Below are 20,271 nucleotides of genomic sequence, written 5' to 3'. Positions count from 1 at the left end.
GGGACATCTTCCTTGCTCTGATGACAGGATTTTCAGTGAGCCCCAGGAAGCTCCCGATTTTAATGTTGCTGCGCACCGACTGTCCCCAAAAGCTTCTGATATACTGAGAAAGATCAGGTACCTCAGTACTATATTTAGATTTTAGCACTACAGCTTATGACTCTGGTGACCTTGGGAGACTTCTTAAGGTATTCTGGGCTCAACTTGCAATAGTCAAATAAAACGCAGGTGAAGTATTTTGTAGAAGAAAGCAACATGTATATGCAATAATATTGTGATATTCCTATTTTCCTGGGAAATGTGTCAATTTGGCTATAATGTGTATTACAGGCAGAAAGTGTGAGAAAGGCACATTAACTATTTAAATGAATAGTAACAGGCATTTGTCACTTTCATTAATTTTATGTTTGAGTAGATAATAGCATTTAGGATGAAAGTATGCAGTGAAGTTATTCCTGTCCTTAAACTTCATTTCCCTTCCCCTGTAAATGCTTACTTCATAGTGTATTTTTTGCGGGTTGTGGGGCTTAAGCTCTGCCTGGGTGTTGTCCCTGAGCTCTACAGCTCAAGGCTACTGCCCTACCCTCGAGCCAAGCCCCACTTACCATTTTCTAGAGGTTAATTGGAGAGTCCTTTTGTGCCCGGGCTGACTTAGAACCTTGGTCCTCAGATCTCAGCCTCCTGAGTAGCTAGGATTACAGGCCTGAGCCACTGCTCCTGGCTTCATACTGTATTTTTATGAGAACAGTATGTACGTAAGAACAGATGTACTTACTGTGTACTTCTGTGAATACTTAATAAACATGTGCCCTATATCTCCTACAGTTCTTTGAAAAAATAAGTATCCACATTCCTATTGTCTAATGTATGTACATGAAAATTATCTACCTCATCCATTTAGGCAAGATAAGAATGTATTACAAGTGATAAGGTTTATTAAGAAAAATAATGCAGAGAATGCAAAGATTATGTGAGAAGATGGGACTTACTCTTCAGCCATCTTCAGGGTATAAGCATTGACCTTTTGTTAATGAGAGAGGACTGGGGACAGTATACAAGAAATGTGTCCATAGTTACAGTAGTCTCTAATTACAAGCAGGTTTGGAAGTGGTCCGAAGTGGCATCAGGTTACAATAAGTCATAGACTTCCATAGCAATCCATTAGTAGATTTCAAGATGTTCGTAAAGTAACTCCTGGGAAGAATAGTTTTATGTCCTTTATCTTACTCAACATGAATAACTACTGCTTGAGTTGGGAGATGGTATATTAGTTAGATTTTGCTGTGTTCTTAGGACTCCAGGTAGTTTTCAGTATTTGTTTATATTTTGTGCATTTAGTCATTGAAGACTGACTACACCCTGAATATCTTGATGAGAAGAATTCCTACTAAAACCATGCTGGTGCCCTTTATGCCTATCCTCTTTGGCTTGATAAGGTAATGGTTTTATCTTTATTTCTTAAAGATTATTTTTAGCTGTACAAAGTTGCAGGTAGTTTTATCTCGTTTTAAGTGCCTTGGTGCCCATTGCATTCTGAGGACTAGAGGGGCATGTTTTCAATGTTTACTGAGAAAAATGGCTAGGAGGATTTTTGTTGGTGGTGGTGGTCATGGGGCTTGAACTCTGGGCCTGGGTGTTGTCCCAGTGAGCTCTTTAGCTTAAGGCTACTGCCTTACTCCTTGAGCTTCAGCAGCACTTCTGGTTTTCTAGTGATTAATTGGAGATAAGAGTCATGGTCTTTAGTGCCTGGGCTGGCTTTGAACTTGGATCTTCAGATCTTGATTTCCTGAAAAACCTAGGATTATAGGTGTAAGCCACCTGCCAGTACGCTAGGAGGATTTTTGAGATTACTGGGTTTACTAACTCTTTAGCATTAAGTTAGGAAAAGTTCCTTTATTTGTGGATGTAAGAATGCAGTATATTACAAATGACCTTTGGGAATTTCCCTAAAACTACATTGTAAAAGGATTATATACTCCATTCTTCCCAACAAGAGCATGGTTTTGCTGTCAAAAGGTAACTATATAGAAGGCACTGGATTTCTGCTGATCTTTAAATCTTTAGTTCAAGGTTGGAGCCTTGAACCACAGCTCCTTCCAGTTTATGTGTGTGTGTGTGTGTGTGTGTGTGTGTGTGTGTGTGTGTGTGTGTGTGTGTGTGTGATGTATCTGTTGCGTGTGGGGCTTGAACTCAGGATGGACCTGGACATTGTCTGAGCTCTGCAGCTCAAGGCTAGCTCTCTACCATTTTGAGCTACAGTGTCACTTCCAGTTTTCTGATAGTTAAATTGAGATTAGCATCTCACACTCTTCTGTGCCTAGGCTGGCTTAGAACCTTGTCAGAGCTCAGCTTCCTGACTACCTAGGATTACAGACTGAACCACCAGCATACATCTATTTTTTGAGTGGTTAATTGGCAATAAGAATCTTATGGGGACTTTTTCTGCCCAGGCTGACTCCAAATCTTAGATCTCAGCCACCTGAGTACCTAGGTTACAGATGTGATGTGAGCAACTGGAACCCTGGCAAATTTTTTTTTTTTTTTTTTGCCAGTCCTGTGGCTTGAACTCAAGGCCTGGACACTTTAAGTAATAGAGCCAAATGCAGAGTCAGAATTTATATTCAACTGTCTGACTTCAAAAATTCACCAGTGTTTTGGCTCAAGGCTGATAATTCTACTTGGCCCTTACATCCCTTTCCATCTCTCCCTTCTGTTAATAGGGATTGAACCTTTGGCCTCCTTTATGTCAGTAAGCTACACCTCCAGTTCTTTTTTTTTTTTTGCCAGTCATGGGGCTTGAACTCAGGGTCTGAACATTCTCCTTGGACTTTTCTCAAGGCTAGAGCTCTGCCACCTGAGCCACAGCACCACTTCCAGCTTTTTTCTATATATGTGGTATCAAGGAATCGAACCCCGGGCTTTGTGCACGCTAGGCAAGCACTCTACCACTAGGCCAAACTCTCGGCCCCCCTCCTGCCTTTATTTTTTGGTTGGTTGTGGGGCTTGACCTCTGGGCCTGGGTGTTGTCCCTGAGCTCTTCAGCTCAAGGCTAGGGCTCTACTCCTTGAGCCACAGCGCCACTTCTAGTTTTCTGGTGGTTAATTGGCGATGAGTCTCACTTGTCAGTCTTTTGTGCCCAGGCTGGCTTTGAACCACTATCTTCAGATCTCAGCCTCCTGAGTAGCTAGGATTACAAGTGTGAGCCACCATGCCTAGAATCCCTCCAGTTCTTTTAAAAATTATGAATAGAGACATCTAGGTGCTCCTGCTGCAATCCTAGCTACTCAGGAGGATGAAATCTGAGGATCAAAGCTGACCTGGGTAAGAACATCCATGAGACTCATCTCCAAGTAACCACCAAAAAAGCTAGAAGTAGAGGTGTGGCTCAAGTGACAGTGCTAACCTTGAGCAGAAAAGCAGCACTCAGGTATAAAAATGTAATTAGGAACTAGCTGTTGCTCATTTGCCCAGGGTAGAACTTGATCTTAAGTCTCTTGAATAGCTGAGATTATAAATACACTAGCATCTATCTAAAAAGAGGAAATATACCCATTACCTCACTTAATTGGCACAAGTGTGTAAGCTGAATACTATACTAGTGGCTCACACCTATAATCCTAGCTATTCAGGAAGCAGAGATCTGAACCTGAGGATTGAGGCTCCTAATCAGCCAAGCAAACAGATCTACACAATGGCAAATTGTTATGAAATAAGTTTTTTCAAACCTTTTTTTTTCTTCCCCCAGTCCTGGGGCTTGAACTCAGGGCCTGGGCATTATCTCTGAGCTTCTTTTGCTCAAGGCTAACACTTTACCAACTTGAGCCACAACACTACTCCTGGCTTTTTCGATTTATGTGGTACTAAGGAATCAAACCCAGACCTTCGTGAGCACTCTAAGCCACATTCCCAGCCCCTTTCTTGTCTTGACTCAGTTGCCATGCACTCTATCATTTTTAAGTAGTCATGAAACAGGACCAGTGGAGATGGGAGCTGTGCAATCTCTCCAAGTTTCTGACTACACCCTTATTAAATCTCATGCTTGGAGTCTTTGTCCTGTATTTAAGACAGTAGGTAGAACTAGGTAACTAAGGATGGGTGGAGTTGAGCTAGGTGATAAAAGGGTTTTACTGATTGAGAATTGACCCCTTTTTACAATTAAAACAATCAAAAAGGATAAAGTTATAAAAAAAAGATGAATTTAGAAAATGAGTATTACATAGTAATGACATAGTAAAAAAAATTGATGTTTTGGTAGCAATGTCTTTTAGAAAACTGTGCCAACGGAACAGTTTACAATTTATTTTGTTTCAGGTGGAAGATGAAAACTACTGAGGAAGACCTGGATCATCTGTGCCTGGTATGCCAGCCCAAAAGTGGCCCTGGGAAGGGATCTATATATGTGGATCCCTTAAAAGGCACATGGGCTTTAATTTGAACATCCTCAACAGGAAGTGCTAATCATTGACCTGACCAGAAAGTCAGGTACTTTGATCAAGGTACTACCTTGGGGCTGGGAGTTTGGCCTAGTAGTAGGGTGCTTGCCTAGTATGCACAAAGACCTGGGCTCAATTCCTCGATACCACATACATAGCAAAGGCTGGAAATGGTGCTGTGGCTCAAGCCTTGAGAAATACCAAGGACAGTGCTCAGTCCCTGAGTTCAAGCACCAGGACTGGCAAAAAGAAAAGGGGTATGTGGGGGGGGGGGTTAGGAGCATGGTTAAATTGGTAGGCCCTGAGTTCAAATCAAGGTGTGCCTTGTGTGAAGGCACTTTATTTTTTTTGAGGGGCGAATTAGTGTGTAGTGACAGGATTACTAAAAGTACAATGTTAAAACAATATTGTCTTAGATGAAATTAAAATGTTTGATGGCCGGGAGTGTGGCCTAGTGTTTGTGCTTGCCTAGCAAGCACTAGGTCGATTGCATACATAGAAAAAGCCAGAACTGGTGCTGAGGCTCAAGTGGTAGAGTTCTAGCCTTGAGAAAGACCAAGGACAGTGCTCAGGCCCTGAGCTCAAGCCCAGGGACTGGCAAAAAACAAACAAACAAGCAAACAAATAAAATGTTTGAAAACCTATTTTGGCCTCTGGCTTCTTTTGAAATGGTTGACTTCTATAGCCTTGGAGAGGTTGGATAGCTTTACTGTACAGTTTTATTTGAACTTAAAAAATGCCTTAAGCTGGGTCCTGGTGGCTTATTTCCTATAGTCCTAGCAACTCAAGAAGTTCAGATCTGAGGATCAATGGTTCAAAGCCAGCCTAGGCAGGAAAGTCCATAAGACTTATATCCAATTAACTACCAGAAAACTGGAGGTGTCACTGGGACTGAGGGGTAAGGGCTAGCCTTGAGCAAAACAGCTCAGGAACAGTTCCCAGGTTCTGAGATCAAAGCCCCATTACTGACTCCCTCCCACCCCACAAATGGCTTAATTTTTTTTTATTGTGTTCTATTGTTGGGATAATGTGTACAGGGGTTACAGTTACATTTGTCAGGATACATTACTTCTCAAACCTTGATACCCCTTCTCATTTTTTTGTCCCCCTTTTCCTCACCCTACCCTCTACCAATCATTTTATTTTCCTAGTGTTGAGCTTAGGCACTTGATATTCATCCAATTCAAATAGTTTTAATTGCTAAATTGAATTTATTTTTTTGCTAGTCCTGGGGCTTGAACTTGGCCTGAGCACTGTCCTTGGACTTTCTCAAGGCTAGAACTCTACCACTTGAGCCACAGTGCCACTTCTGCCTTAGTTTCTGAGTATGTGGTACTAAAAAATCTAACCTAGGGCTTTGTACATGTTAGATAGGCACTCTACCACTAGGTTATGCTCCCGTAAATTGAATTTTAACTAAAGGAAAGACAGTAATTTTAGTTTTCTTCATGCTTTGATGTGGAGCATGCTGGTATGAATTCTGAAATCTTTACCTTTGTGTATTTACCTTTTCCCCCCAGAGATGACACTTGATGGCTTATCTGTTTTTCAACCTGATTTCTGGACTGGAGCTGAATTCGTTGGCTATCAGAGGTAATTATAAGAGGATAAAAACACACACTTGCATTTTTTGCCCTGAAAGATATGTCAGAGTGTTTGCCCTTATTCCTTTCGTTTGCCATGATGAAATTCATGTTAGTCCGTGTTTCAGCTGATCTACCTGATGTTAAACACATGCTCTGAGCAGACGAAAGCCAAGGGCAATGACTGAAATTGAATTCAGTTTGTTAGTCTCTGGAGTTAAGCCTGTGTTAACAAAAAATTCCTATAGCTTTTGATTATAAATCTGGCACTTTGACCAGGACTTTGTGCTTTAATCTTTGTGATACAGCTAAGGTCTAAAAATGTAAGCACTACAAAAAGGAAAAGCCACTAACTAGTAACTGATCTAATTCTATTAGTTATTTAGGTTGGCAGTTTGTATTTTATCAGTCTATTATTAGTTGTAAATCATAAATGTTATACTATAGTTAAAGGTTAGTAGGCTCATTGAAATGGAGTTTTCATGACATATGATTTTAAAAATGGTCTGTTGACCAATAAAATATTTCTGCCTAAACTTTTCTTTTTCCTTTTTGCTGGTACTGGATCTTTTTTAAAAATAAATATTATTATTATTATTATTATTATTATTATTATTTTTGTGGGTCATGGGGCTTGAACTCAACCTGGGCACTGCGCTGTCCCTGAGCTCTTCCTCTCAAGGCTACTGTCTTACCCTTGAGCCAAGCCCCCCTTCCCAAGTTTTCTAGAGGTTAATGAGTGTCAGGTTCTTTTGTGCCCGGGCTGGCTTTGAACCTTGATCCTCAGATGTCAGCCTCCTGAGTAGCTAGGATTACAGGTGTGAGCCACCGCACCCAGCAATAGTACTGTATCTCTGAACTTTTACTTTTGGGTGCTTATATGGAGATGAGTCACAGACTTTCTTACCTGGCCTTTCTTTGCATCTTGATCTTCAATTTACAGACGGAGCACTGGTTTCCAGCTTATTAGCACATTTTAATGTAGATGATTGCTTGGCAGATGCTGAAAGGGGATATATAGTAGAGATCTATATACACATGCATTGTTGTAGTACTGGGGATTGAGCCCTGGAATTTGTATGTGCTAATGCTAGCCAGATACTCCACCATGAGGTTAATATCTCCTGTATTGTTTACCAGTGCCAGAATTTTCAGTGGACAAAGAATTGTATGTCAGGGCAATAATTCAATGTGATATTAATATATGGAGTAATATATGGAGTAATATTTGGCGATGTATAAGGATTAATTTTTTAAATTTAAAATACATTTTTAAATTTTTGCAGAAGAGACCAGAACTGGAAGAACCACATATGAGTCACATTCCCATTATGGATTTGTTCAGAACCAATGACTGACTTTTTCTTTTATGGTAAGATGTCTGTTGAGCTTGAGAAACTGAGATGTACAGTTCCTTGTAAATTTAAGCCTACCTGCTAACATGCTGCAAATTTTATTTTTAAAGTCAATTAAAGATGTTGATAGGTAGACTAGCAATTTTACATGATTTCTGGAGCCAGACTTGGTTTAAAACTGTTACTCAACAGTTGTAAAACCATGGTATTTCTTTTTAGCATCTTATTCTCCTAACTATATCTTAAAATATAGTCTTACTTAAGGGGTGATTACTGGTAAGGTTGAATTAAAGAATGTATGAATTTAGAATACTACAGAACATTGTAGCGCATATATATATGAGATTGTATGGCAATAGGATATTACATATATATTTATAGTTTCAAAAGCATTTTCCTGGGGTTTTTTGTGCCAGTCCTGGGCTTGAACTCAGCCTGAGCTCTGTCCCTGAGCTCTTCAGCACATGGCTACCACCTTATCCTTGAGCCAAGCCCCACTTCCTGTTTTCTAGAGGTTTAATTGGAGATAAGAATCTTAGGTTGTTTTGTGTCCAGGCTGGCTTTGAACCTTGATCCTCAGATCTCAGCCTCCTCAGTAGCTAGGATTACAGAGTGAGCTACCATGCCTGCTTCCTTGGACACTTTTTGCTCAGTGCTAGCACTCTTTCACTTGAGCCACTGTACCACTTCTGGTTTTTTCTGTGTGTATGGTACTGAGGAATTAAACCCAATACTTTGTACATGCTAGGCAAGCACTTTACCACTAGGCCACACTCCTGGCCTTAGTTGATCTTTTTTGACATTAACTTATTTTTACTAGCTGAATCAATCAGAATGCTATCTTCTAATTCTTTATAATTAAATTGTGCTAAGGGTTACAAATTCCATAAGTCAGGCGGTGAGTACAGTGCTTCTCGAGCAATGTCACCCTCGCTTGCTTTCTCTTTTCTACTTCCTAATTATCATAGAAGTGCTTTTTGGTGTTTTTATTTTTTGTGTTTCATAAACAAAGGTAAGTTGGACATAAACTTTGATGGCTGTTCCTCTCACTGCTTGGAGACTAGGCAGTGGGATTTTGGTCCATCATATACAAAAGTGGCTTGTCTTCACTCAGGGTACCATGAGGACGGATTGGCTGTCTGTCCATTAGTGCCTTCTGAATTTTGCGGAGTCAAACAACACAGATAGTAACTGTACATTTTAAATGTTCCTTTGAGGTGGGCGCTGGTGGCTCAGACCCTGTAATCCTATAAGAAACTTAGATCTAAGGATCATGGTTGGAAACTAGCCAAGGAGGAAAGATAATGTTTTACTGTATTTTTTTATTTATGCTACATTTCAAGGAGTTTAAAAGTAATTTCCTTTACAGCATAAAGGTAGATGATTGCATGTGGCTGGGGAATTAAACATCTGGTGGGCAAGTGCTGTACTACTGAGCTACGTTGCCAGCCCCAAAACAGATGAAAGCTGAAGGTGGTGGGAGGAGGGAAATAGGGACAAAAATGTAAGAAGGGATATTAATGTGTGAGAAGCAATGGACCCACCACCTGAGCCATGTAATTGTAACCCTTCTATATATTACCTTGATAATAAAAATGTAAAAAAGAGATGAAAGCCGAGTCCTTAACTAGAAATGGCTTTACAGAATCACCCTGTGAACATATAAAAAGAGGCAAGAAAAAGTAATATTTTCCAGTATAATATCTGACCCATAATAGATAACAGATTTGAATTGAGTCTTTACTCATTCATTCTTTTCATGATTTAAAAATGTCCTTGGAAATAGCAATTATTTTAATGGCAATATAGATACTAACTGGTACCTTGACTAGCATGCATGAAGCCCTAGATTCAATTCCTTCATACTAGAAAAACAGGAAAAGCCAGAAGTGATGCTGTGCTCAAGTGGTAGAGAGGAAAAAGCAACTTAGGGACAGTGGCCAGATCTTGGAGTTCAAGCCTTAGGATTGGGCGGGAGGTGGGGAAGTACAGTGAAGCTGGGTACTGGTGCTTCACCCTGTCATCTTTGCTACTCAGTGGGCTGAGATCTGAGGATTGAAGTTCAAAGCCAGCCCAGGTAGGAAACTCTGTGAGATACCAGAAAATTGGAAGTGTGGTTCAAGTAGTAGAGTACCAGGCTTGAGTAAAAGCTTCCAAACGTTACCTAGACTCTGTGTTCAAGTCCCACAACCCACAAACAACAACAACAACAAAACAAAACAATCCAAAAAGGGCCAGGAGCATAGCCCAGTGATAGAGTGCTCAGCGAGCATGCACAAAGCCTGGGTTCCACATACACAGAAAAAGCGGGAAGTGTCGCTGTGGCTCAAGTGGCAGAGCGCTAGCCTTGAGCAAGCAGTATCATCATTTTAAAGACTACCAATAAGCCAAATGAGAATGGTGGTTCATGCCAGCTTAATGTTGGGATACTGAGCCAGCTACAGAGGCTCACTGTTGGAAGCCAGCCTGGGCAGAGGATGCCTGGAGATTGCATTTCCAGATATAACCAAGAGAGAGCAGGTCTGGAGCCATGGCTCGAGTGGTGACACACCACCTGAGCGAGCAAGCCAGCCGAGCAAGCCTGAGGCTGTGAATTCAAGTATAACCAATGGATCCCAATGGCTTTCTCTCAAAGCACTTTTTGAATGCTTGCAATGCTCACTCAAGGAAAAGTTTCAAGCGTCACCCAGCTTCTAGGAATCATCCTTAACTACTTACAAAGCCTTTGCTGCCGGCCTGCAAACTCCTCAGGAACTGCAGCTCATGCTGGCAGCACCGGGCCCAGGCCCGTGCTCTGAGCCCCACTCGTCCTACAGGCCTCCAACCCGCACTCCGTGGATCAGATCCCGCGCCTGCGCTCTGTGAGATCCAGCCCCTAGCGACCCCCACCCCCCAGCCATCCATCCCAGCATACTTGCTGCCCAGCATGCAGCGCGCGGCTCTGCGCATGCGCTCTGAGGCTGCGAGCTCGTGTTAGCCAGAGCTCTTGAGGCGGTGTCGTTTGGCCGTAAGTTGTTGTTTTTTTTTTTTTCCTCTTCAGGCCAAATATTTATTTTATTTGTGTTGTTGTGGTTGTGACTTTTCAGCGGGTGGAGAGCAGGTAGGATTTTTCACAGATTTCTGTTGAGTTGAATTCTCCCTGGCCCTTGGTTCGTACGGCCGTGAAGAAACACGAGCATGTTTTCCCCACTGGTGGGAAATTGGAAATGAGCTGTCACTCCCAGACGTCGGGGCTGGGGTCCCCCGGAAAAGCTGCTCTCTGCTTACTGTGACCATAACACCACGGTCTGGAGGTACAGGCACGCTCGTGGGCTGCTGGGTGAGGCCTGGAGGGTGCAGGCATTGGTGTGAACCCACCGGGGGCAAGGCTGCATGCAGGTTTTATTTTAGGTGCTGGTCCTGAGGCCTGAACTCAGATTGAGTGCTATACCTGAGCTGTTTTGCTCAAGGCTAGCGCTCTGCCAGTTGACCTCAGGGCTGGTGCTCTACTATTTGAGCCACAGCTCTATTTCTGCTTTTTTTGGTGGTTAATTGGAGGTAAGAGTTATGGCCTTTCCTGCCTAGGCTAGCTTTGAATCAGGATCCCCAATAGGATTACAGACTTAAAACAAAACTTTTTTTTTAATGTGTAAGTCAAAACTTAGTTGTGTATAGTGTTGAAATTAATAGCTAAATTATTTAACTGTTGGTGAAGAAATTACACAGACAGGTTATCTGTAGAACTTTCAGGCTTCATGATGATAATTAGTAGAAATAATTAGGTTAGTCTCCATCTAATATGAAAAACCTAGTAGTGTAGCTTCAAGTAATTTTTCCAGAGAAATGTCTCCAGTCATGCGTGGAATTTTGTTTGCTAATTTTGAGATGTAGTACTAAAACATTCTAGCAAAGAATGATTATAATAGTTCAGTTTAGACAGTGAATGATAAATAGCAGTTAACAGTGTAACAACACAATGAGAGAAGGAACAGTGAAAAATACACTTACGTATGTACCTATGTAAGTGGGAAATGTGAAGAGTCAAGGGAACTGATGGGTGTTGAGAATTATGGACAGCGTGACTGTACAGGAAGTACTGAAGACATTAAATTGTAACTCCTTGTACAACCTTTTGAAAAAATTCAGAATAAATCACTTTTGTGTTCAGGTAAATTTTGGGATCACCTAATGTGTTTAATTTTTTCTTTTTGCCAGTCCTGGGCTTGAGCTCAGGGCCTGAGCACTCTCCTTGGAGTTTCTCAAGGCTAGAGCTCTACCACTTGAGCCTCAGCACCACTCCTGGCTTTTTTCTATGTATGTGGTACCAAGGAATCGAACCTGGGTTTTCCTGCATGCTAGGCAAGCACTCTACCACTAGTCCAAACTCCCGGCCCTCTTTTTCTTTTTTAAAAATCATGCTAGTACAAAAGAGACAAGTTACTGAAGTTAATATACATTGATTGTAAATATACTAAAAGAACAAAATATTCACTTTAGGAAAAATAAAGCATGCATATTTTCACTACAATTTGACCTACATGCCTTTTCATTTTATCCCTTATTAGGACTTCTCAGCATTTGGCAACTTCCTTATCATGTCTTTGTGTGAAGATATGCTGCTGTGTAATTATCGAAAGTGCCGCTGCAAACTCTCTGGGTATGCATGGGTTACTGCCTGCTCTCACATCTTCTGTGATCAGCATGGTAGTGGTGAGTTTAGCCGTTCACCAGCTATTTGCCCTGCCTGTAACAGTACCCTTTCTGGAAAGCTAGATATTGTCCGCACAGAACTCAGTCCATCAGAGGAATATAAAGCTATGGTATTAGCAGGCCTGAGACCAGAGATCGTGTTGGACATTAGCTCCCGAGCACTGGCCTTCTGGACGTATCAGGTTAGTATTTTCGCTAATTCCTCTTTGAGAGTTTCAGTTATACATTAGTTTTTATTTTATTTTTATTTTTTTGCCAGTCCTGGGCTTGAGCTCAGGGCCTGAGCACTGTCCTTGGACTTTCTCAAGGCTAGAGCTCTACCACTTGAGGTACAGCACCACTTCCGGCTTTTTTCTATGTATGTGGTGCCGAGGAATCGAACCCTGGTCTTCGTGCATGCTAGGCAAGCACTCTACCACTAGGCCAAACTCTTGGCTCCAGTTTTTATTTTTTATATATTGCATGGAAAATTTAGAACTTTATTTACAAAATTACTAAAAATAGGGACAGGTTTTTGTCATTGCATATATATTGGGTTACCCCCTCCCCAGCATACTCTTCCCAATTCTACTTTCTCTTCCTTCAAAGCATTTTTTTTCCCTGTCAATGTACTTATTATTTTGTTATTTGCTGACTTTTCTTTTACTGGAAGGTAAGCTTCTTGAGGAAGAGGCCAGATTTAACACTAAGTGTAATAATGCCTTTTTTTTTTTTTTGGCCAGTCCTTGGACTTGAACTCAAGGCCTAGATACTTTTTGCTCAAGGCTAGCACTCTGCCACTTGAGCCATAGTGCAACTTCCAGCTTTTTCTGTGTATGTAGTTTCAGGTCATCGAACCTAGATTTTCATGAATACTAGGTGAGCATGCTACCATTAGGCCATGCTCCGGGCCCTCTAATGCCCTTTTTAGTTGACAAGAGTAGGAATTGTTGTGCCTGTTGGAACACTTAAACTAGTGAGCTGCGCCTAGGCTTGGTCCCTAGCACCACTCTCAAAATGAATAAATTAAAAACCATTTTAAGTGTATACTGGTGGCTCACCTGCAATTCTAACTGTTCAGGAGACTGATATATGAGAATCTTGGTTAAAGCCAGCCTGGACAGTAAAGTCTCATTAGATTCTCATCTGCAGTTAACCACTGAAAAGCTAGAAGTAGAGCTGTGGCTAAAGTGGCACAAATGTTTTAAGTTAAAGCATAGCATTGTACAGTGTTGACATTAATAGATGTCAGCATTCAGTGAATAGAGCTTAGGTCCTGAATTCAAGCCCCAGTCCCAGCACAAATTAAAAACTAAAAAATAAGGGCTGGGCTTAATGGTAGAGTACTTGCCTAGCATGCATGAAGCCCTGGGTTCGATTCCTCAGTACCACAGAAAAGGCCAAAAGTAGAGCTGTGGCTCAAGTGGTAGAGTGCTAGAGTTGAGCAAAAGACACCCAGGTTCAGTGCCCAGGCCCTAAGTTCAAGCCCCAGGACTGGTAAAAAGGAGAGAGAGAGGGGGCCGAGAGTTTGGCCTAGTGGTAGAGTGCTTGCCTAGTATGCATGAAGACCCAGGTTCGATTCCTCAGCACCACATACATGGGAAAAAGCCAGAAATGGTGCTGTGGCTCAAGTGGCAGAATGCTGGCCTTGAGGAAAAAAAGCCCAAGAACAGTTCTCAGGCCCTGAGTTCAAGCCCTAGGACTGGCGCAAAAAAAAAAAAAGAGAGAGAGAGAGAGGACAAATTGGGTGCCAGTCCTGGCTACTCAGTGGCTAATATCTAAGAATCACGGTTTGAAGCTGGCCTAAGCAGGAAAGCCTTGAGAGACTCTACTAAACTGCCAAAGCGCCAGAAATAGAGTTGTAGTTCAAGTGGTAGAGTAAGCAAAAGAAGCTCAGTCAGGAATAGTACCTAGGCTCTCAGTTCAACCCCCAGGACCAGTAAAAACAACCAAAATAACAGACAGTATCTGGCCTTGAATCTCAGACCTCTCATCTGTCTCTTGTATAACTGGGTCACAGTTGATCTCCACCATACTAGATATTTCAGTATCTTTTGCACAGTAGAATTTAATTTTAATTTTTTGAGGAAATGAGTAAAACTTTTGTTCCTTATTTAATTTTAAAAAATTTAAACTTTATTTTTATTGTTGCTAAGATGTTCATTACTATTTCATCAGTCAGGTAAGGAGTATATTTCTTTTTTGACAATGTCACTTTCTCTTTCCCTCAGTTTCCCCCTCCTGTCTTTGCCCATAAGTTACAGAGTTCATTTTACACATAGTGTCTATTGAGAATCATGACAGCATTTATTTGTTTATCCTTCCTCCATTTTTTCACTCCCCTTTGCCACCCTAAAAAGAAAAAAAATCCCCAAAGCAAAAGCAGACAACATGTTTTCATTTTCTGGAATTTGCTTCAATAAATAGTATTTTGTTTATTTTTTGCCAGTCCTGGCTTGAACTCAGGGCCTGAGCACTGACCTTGGGCTTTCTCAAAGCTAGAGCTCTACCACTTGAGCTGCAGCACCACTCCTGGCTTTTTCTATATGTGTGGTAACCAAGGAATCCAACCTGGGTCTTTGTGTATACTAGGCAAGCATTCTACCACTAGGCCAAACTCTCCATCCCTTGGTAAATAGTATCTTAAATACTCAGAGGAGTTATTCCTTTGGGTTCTTTAAGATGATCCTCCTTTAGTCTGACTGAATGCCTAGAGTTCTATATAAGTTACCATGTCCAGTTGTATTTTTGATCTAGCCTCCATACTCTTAACTAGGCTCTTCAGAGTTTCTTTGTTGGTTGGATGGTTGGTTGGTTGTGGGGCGTGAACTCAGGGCACTATCTTTGAGCTCTTGCTCAATGCTAGTGGTCTACCACTTTAAGCCACAGTGTTGCTTCCTGTTTTCTGGTGGTTAATTAGAGTCTCACAGACTTTCCTGCCCTGGCTGGAAAGTGATCCTTACCTCTCAGTTTCCATAGTAGCTTGGAATATAGGCCTGAGCCACCAGTACCCCATTTCATATTGTCTTTTGCAGAGTAGTTTCCTTTTTAAAATTTTCTTGTCGGTCCTGGGCTTGGTCTCCGCCTGGGCACTGTTCTTAAGCCTCTTGAGCTCACAGCTATCACTTTTTTTTTTTTTTTTGTCTGTCATGGGATTTGAACTCTGGGCCTGGGTGTGTCCCTGAGCTCTTCTGCTCAAGGTTACCTACCCCTTGAACCCCAGTGCCACTCCTGGTTTTCTAATGATCAAGTGGAGATAAGAGTTTCATAGACTTTTTAGCAGTGCTGAAGCTGGTGTGGAACTTTGATTCTCAGATCTTAGCCTCCTAATAGCTAGGATTACAGATAGTGAGCCACCACACCCACTTCAAGGATATCACTCTTATTTCTTGAACAACAGCTCCATTTCTAGTTTGTTTGGTAGTTATTTGGAGATGAGAGTCTCACTGCCTTTCCTGCCCTGGTTGAGTTGGGTAGTTTTGCATTGTACATTTAGGTACAAGACCTCTATGAATGAGAGGCCTTATTATTTGCTGGTCATGGTGCTTTATCTCTGGGCCTGTGCATAGTCCCTGAGCTTCTTTTGCTCAAGGATAGCACTCTACCACTTGAGCCACAGTGCTACTTCTTTTGAGTCTCAGACTCATAGAGAGAGAGAGACAGAGCGTGTGCGCACGCTCGTGTGTGTGTGTGTGTGTGTGTGTGTGTGTGTGTGTGTGGTTCCATTCCTTGGTACCACATACATAGAAAAAAGCTGGAAGTGGTGCTGAGGCTCAAGTGGTAGAGCTCTAACCTTGAGAAAGTCCAAGGACAGTGCTCAGCCCCTGAGCTCAAGCCCAGGTCTGGCAAAAAAAAAAAAAAAGTCTCATGGACTCTCATGGACTTTAGTAGTACCTGGGCTGGCTCTGAACTGAGATCCTCAGATCTCAGCTCCCTGAGTAGCTAGGATTACAGGTGTGAGCCACCAGTGCCCGGCATAATGTTTTGTTTATAATCTTTCTGGTCTGATTTTTTTTTTAACCTAGTTCTAAATATTATGATATCTCTGTGCCAGGATCTTTGCCTTTTGGTGTTTTACAGTATATCTTTTTTAATATTAAAAAGTCTTTCTTGGTCTTGGGACAGGTACATCAGGAACGTCTCTATCAGGAATACAATTTCAGCAAAGCTGAGAGCCATCTGAAACAGATGGAGAAGATATATACTCAGCAAATACAGAGCAAGGATGTAGAATTGACCTCTATGAAAGGGGAGGTCACTTCTATGAAGAAAGTGCTAGAAGAATACAAGAAAAAATTTAGTGACATCTCTGAGAAACTTATGGAGCGAAATCGCCAGTATCAAAAGCTCCAGGGCCTCTATGATAGCCTTAGGCTGCGAAATATCACTATTGTTAACCAAGACAACACCCTTGAGCCATCTATGATTGCACAGTCTGGTGTCTTTGGCTTCCCAATAGGTAAGGCTATTTTTAATTTTTTCTTCATTTAGTTTTTGCTGGTCTTGGAACTTGAATTCAGGACGTGGGCTAGCCCTGTGCCACTTGAGCCATAGTACTACTTCTGGCAAGAGAAGACTGTTTTAAGTCAATGAACAGTGAACCTTACCTAGTTCCAGGTAGTCAGTGATGACTAGGGATCTAGAGTGATGGTAGGCTTACTTGTGTTTCATCCATGTCTTCAGCTGTGAAGCATTGTTTTTATTTGTTGTATATTTTAGATTATTAAGTGCCCAGTGCCCAGTTCTGCTGTTTCACATGTTTTCAGGTAAATGGCAAAGATCTGAGTGCAAATAAAGCAGGTACAGAAAGCTATGTAACTGGCCAGAGTTTGGCCTAGTAGTAGAGTGCTTAACTACCATGCATGAAGCCCCGGGTTTGATTCCTCAGTACCACATACACAGAAAAAAAGCTGGAAATGGTGCTGTGGCTCAAGTGGTAGAGTGCTAGCCTGAGAAAGCTCAAAGATAGAGCTCAGGCCCTGAGTTCAAGCCCTAGGACTGGCCACACACACAAAAAAGCCATGTAACTTGGTCAAGAGCTTATTCTTACCAATTTCCCATTTGCAACCCCCATCCCCCTTTTTTTTTGTGCAGGTCTTGGGGCTTGCCTTCAGAGCCTGTGTACTGTCTCTGAGCTTTTGCTTAGGACTAGCATTCTATTAGAAATGGTGCTGTAGCTGGGCTAGGTGGCTCACGCCTGTAATCCTAGCTACTCAGGCTGAGCTCTGACAATCATGGTTCACAATTAATTACTAAAAAAATGGGAAGTGAGGCTGTGGCTCCAGGGGTAGGAGCTGAAGAGCTCAGGGACAGGGTCCAGGCCTAGAGTTCAAGCTCCATGACCCCCCCCAAAACAAAACAAAACAAAAAAACGGGGTCATTGTTTTTGGACTAAGCTTCCACATACTGGCCAATAAATAAGTAACCAAAGGAAAGTGCCTCGAGCTAGAGGTGAAAGTCTGCATGACTTTTATTGGAAGTGGAGCTGTGGCTCAAGTGGTAGAGTGCTAGCCTTGAGCAAAAGAGCTCAGGAACCGAGGCCAAGCCCTGAATTCAAGCCCAGGAACTGATGGGGGGCGGGGGAAAGACTAGAACTTGAGCCATAGCTCCACTACCGATAACAGTCTTGCAGACGTTCACCTCTAGCCACACTTGCTGGAGGCACTTTCCTTTGGTTACTTTTTTTATTGGCTGGTACCAGGGCTTGGTACCTCAGGGCACTTTACCTTTGAGCCACATCTCCAGCCCTGCTGGTATTACAGCTTGGGTAAAGAACTCTGTGGACTGTTATCTCCAATTAACCACCAAAAAACATAAACCAAAAACAAGAAACCTCTGGAAATGAAGCTGTGACTTAAAGTGGTAGACCACAAACTGAGCAAAAGACAGCTCAGAAACAGTGCCCTGTGGTCAAGTCAACTGACCACAACTCTACAAAACAAGCAAAAACCAAATAATGGAAGTTGTAACATCCAAATACAAAGGTACTCATTATCTAACTTATGTCACTGTAACCCCCTTTTTTATATCACCTTTATAGTAGAGAACCATACATAGTAGGGATAGAACCATTGTGTGTGTGTGGGGGGGGGTGAGGACATTGTAGTTTTCATCTGATAACTAGGTCTTAGTTTATTCATGTCATAATAATTGAGTTCTGTAAGTATTTTATTGAATGTTGTGTTTGTTCCTAAAGATCTGTGAGGAAATAAATGTTTATTCCCTGCCCTAATTTTTTCTCCCTAGGGAACAACTCCAAGTTTCCTTTGGACAATACACCAGTTCGAAATCGGGGTGGTGATGAAGATTTTCAGTTCCGACCATTTTTTGTGGGTTCTCCCACAGCACCTGAACCCAGTAACAGCTTTTTTAGTTTTGCATCTCAAAGTCATGAGTCAGAGCAGCAGCAAATGTCTAGTAGGGCCTTCAAAATGAAAAGAATTTAACTTACTTTATAGAGTGTTTCTCTGCTTTCAGTCCTTATGATCTTTATTGTAAATAGAAGTAACCCAATAGAAGTAACCCACTTTTTTATGCTATTAAGTCTTTGAAGTTGACTTTACTTTTCAGTTTCAAGAAATTCACTGTTAGTGGGAAGGATGGCTGTAGTTTCTGGTTTTCTTGTCTTTAAAACATGAGCATTCTATTAGACTTTCTTCACTTGTTGAATTCAATTTTCATCACTGCTGAAAAGGTCACAACATTGTATGTCTTTATCAATCACTGTTTCAGCTTGGCAGGTTTTGGCCCATTTGTGTGTTAACGCATATGTGTATTAGCACCGGTGTTATGTCTATGTATCTTTGGTCGATGCTGGTATTTATGCACATATGTAAATATTTGCCAGTACATGTGAAGGTTTGGCCTTGTAAAATGATGGCTATTTGATTGAATCACTGTTTCCGTGTGTTATTTGATATGTTTATATAGATGCATTTTTTTGAAGGTGTATTCATGCCAGTGAATGATGTTTGATATGTGTATGTTCAGTTACTCTTTGTATATAAAAATAATTTACACTGGTAGTTCTAAAAGTTTTGTCATTGTTTTAAAATAAAATTTGCAGTTATTTTAAGTCAACTGTGGTCTTGGTCTGTTTATTTATGGATTTACTTGGAAATGCATTACTATAGAAACTTGTTGACAAGATTACCATTTTATTACTATAGTGGAAGATTTTTTTTTTTTTTTTTTGGTTGGTTGTAGGGCTTGAACTCTGGGCCTGGATGCCATCTCTGAACTCTCCAGCTCAAGGTTTATATGCTCTACCACATTGAGCCACAGTACTACTTTGGGTTTTCTGGTGGGAAATTGGAGATAAGAATCTCACAGACTTATGTGACCAGGCTGGCTTTTTGAACCATGATCCTCGGATCTCAGCCTTCTGAGTAGTTAAGATTCCAGGCCGGAGCCACTGGACCTGGCTGAAGATTTTTTTGTTTCGTTTTTTTTTTTGCTAGTCCTGGGCTTGAGCTCAGGGCCTGAGCACTGTCCTTGAGCTTTCTCAAGGCTAGTGCTCTTATCACTTGAGCCACAGCACCACTTCCAGCTTTTTTTTATGTATGTGGTACCAAGGAATCGAACTCAGGCCTTAGTGCATGCTAGGCAAGCACTCTACCACTAGGCCAAATTCCCAGCCCTGGAAAATTTCTTAAATTACCTTTTTGTACTCCTAAGCTAAAAAGAAAAATTCATCCCCATTACATAAATCAAATGAGATTTTATAGATGATAATACAAAGCATTCTTTCCTGTGTAGTCTCTTCAGGGTCTGGCGGTCTTGTTTAGCTTTTTCATTTAAGACTGGCTCTCTGCCATTTGAGTCACATCTCTAACTCACCTTTTTCGCTGATTAATTGGGGATAGTGTGCCTGTCTTTGAACCTTGTTCTTGACTTTTTTGTTGTTGTGGGGCTTGAACTCTGGGCCTGAGCACTATCCCATAGATCTTCAACTCTTATCACTTGGGCCACAGCACCACTTCTGGTTTTTTGGTGGTTAGAGGTGAGTCACGGAATTTCAAGCATGGGCTGGCTTTGAACCGAGATTCTCAGCTTTCAGCCCTCTGAGTAGCAAGGATTACAGGCATGGGGCACTGCGCCCACCATTGGTCCTGAAATTTAAGCCTTCTGAGTACCATTACTGTTCTGAACCACAACACTTCAGTTTTGCTGAGTATGTTTGAGGAAGTGGTTTTGTGTACATTTTTGATTACTGCCTTGATCATTTTGCTT

The 20,271-nt window shown here is 41.6% G+C and overlaps 1 protein-coding gene and 2 non-coding genes across 5 annotated transcripts; all 3 read left to right on the top strand.

Annotated features, from left to right (window-relative positions):
* Nucleotides 1-1,346: 1,346 nt before the first annotated feature.
* Ccnb1ip1 (cyclin B1 interacting protein 1) lies at nt 1,347-19,119 on the top strand. 3 transcript variants are annotated; one of them, XM_090354833.1, is made up of 8 exons: nt 1,347-1,436; nt 4,312-4,482; nt 5,954-6,026; nt 7,303-7,388; nt 11,916-12,007; nt 12,104-12,242; nt 16,165-16,498; nt 18,286-19,119. In XM_090354833.1, the coding sequence occupies exons 4-8, from the start codon at nt 7,386-7,388 to the stop codon at nt 18,483-18,485; spliced, it is 768 nt and encodes a 255-aa protein (XP_090210959.1). In that variant the 5' UTR covers nt 1,347-1,436; nt 4,312-4,482; nt 5,954-6,026; nt 7,303-7,385; the 3' UTR covers nt 18,486-19,119. The 3 variants fall into 3 exon arrangements, with proteins under 3 accessions (XP_090210959.1, XP_090210950.1, XP_090210942.1); XM_090354824.1 differs by having other exon boundaries at nt 4,312-4,357; nt 11,916-12,242; XM_090354816.1 differs by having other exon boundaries at nt 11,916-12,242.
* LOC150066424 (small nucleolar RNA SNORD126) lies at nt 6,106-6,183 on the top strand. The gene has a single exon (XR_016534698.1). It is a non-coding gene; the product is annotated as a small nucleolar RNA SNORD126 (small nucleolar RNA).
* LOC150066423 (small nucleolar RNA SNORA79) lies at nt 8,403-8,552 on the top strand. Its single transcript, XR_016534663.1, has one exon. It is a non-coding gene; the product is annotated as a small nucleolar RNA SNORA79 (small nucleolar RNA).
* Nucleotides 19,120-20,271: the final 1,152 nt, after the last annotated feature.

This window comes from Megascapheus bottae, chromosome 2 (assembly GCF_031878675.1).
Source record: "Megascapheus bottae isolate mThoBot1 chromosome 2, mThoBot2.hap1, whole genome shotgun sequence".
Taxonomy (NCBI): Eukaryota; Metazoa; Chordata; class Mammalia; order Rodentia; family Geomyidae; genus Megascapheus; species Megascapheus bottae.
This window is presented reverse-complemented; position numbering and strand designations above follow the sequence as displayed.

What these genes read in the sequence shown, in the direction of transcription:
- Ccnb1ip1 (XM_090354824.1), top strand. An exon ending in TGGCCTTCTGGACGTATCAG is followed by an intron (nt 12,243 to 16,164) that starts GTTAGTATTTTC and finishes GTCTTGGGACAG; the next exon opens with GTACATCAGGAACGTCTCTA. An exon ending in TGTCTTTGGCTTCCCAATAG is followed by an intron (nt 16,499 to 18,285) that starts GTAAGGCTATTT and finishes TTTTCTCCCTAG; the next exon opens with GGAACAACTCCAAGTTTCCT.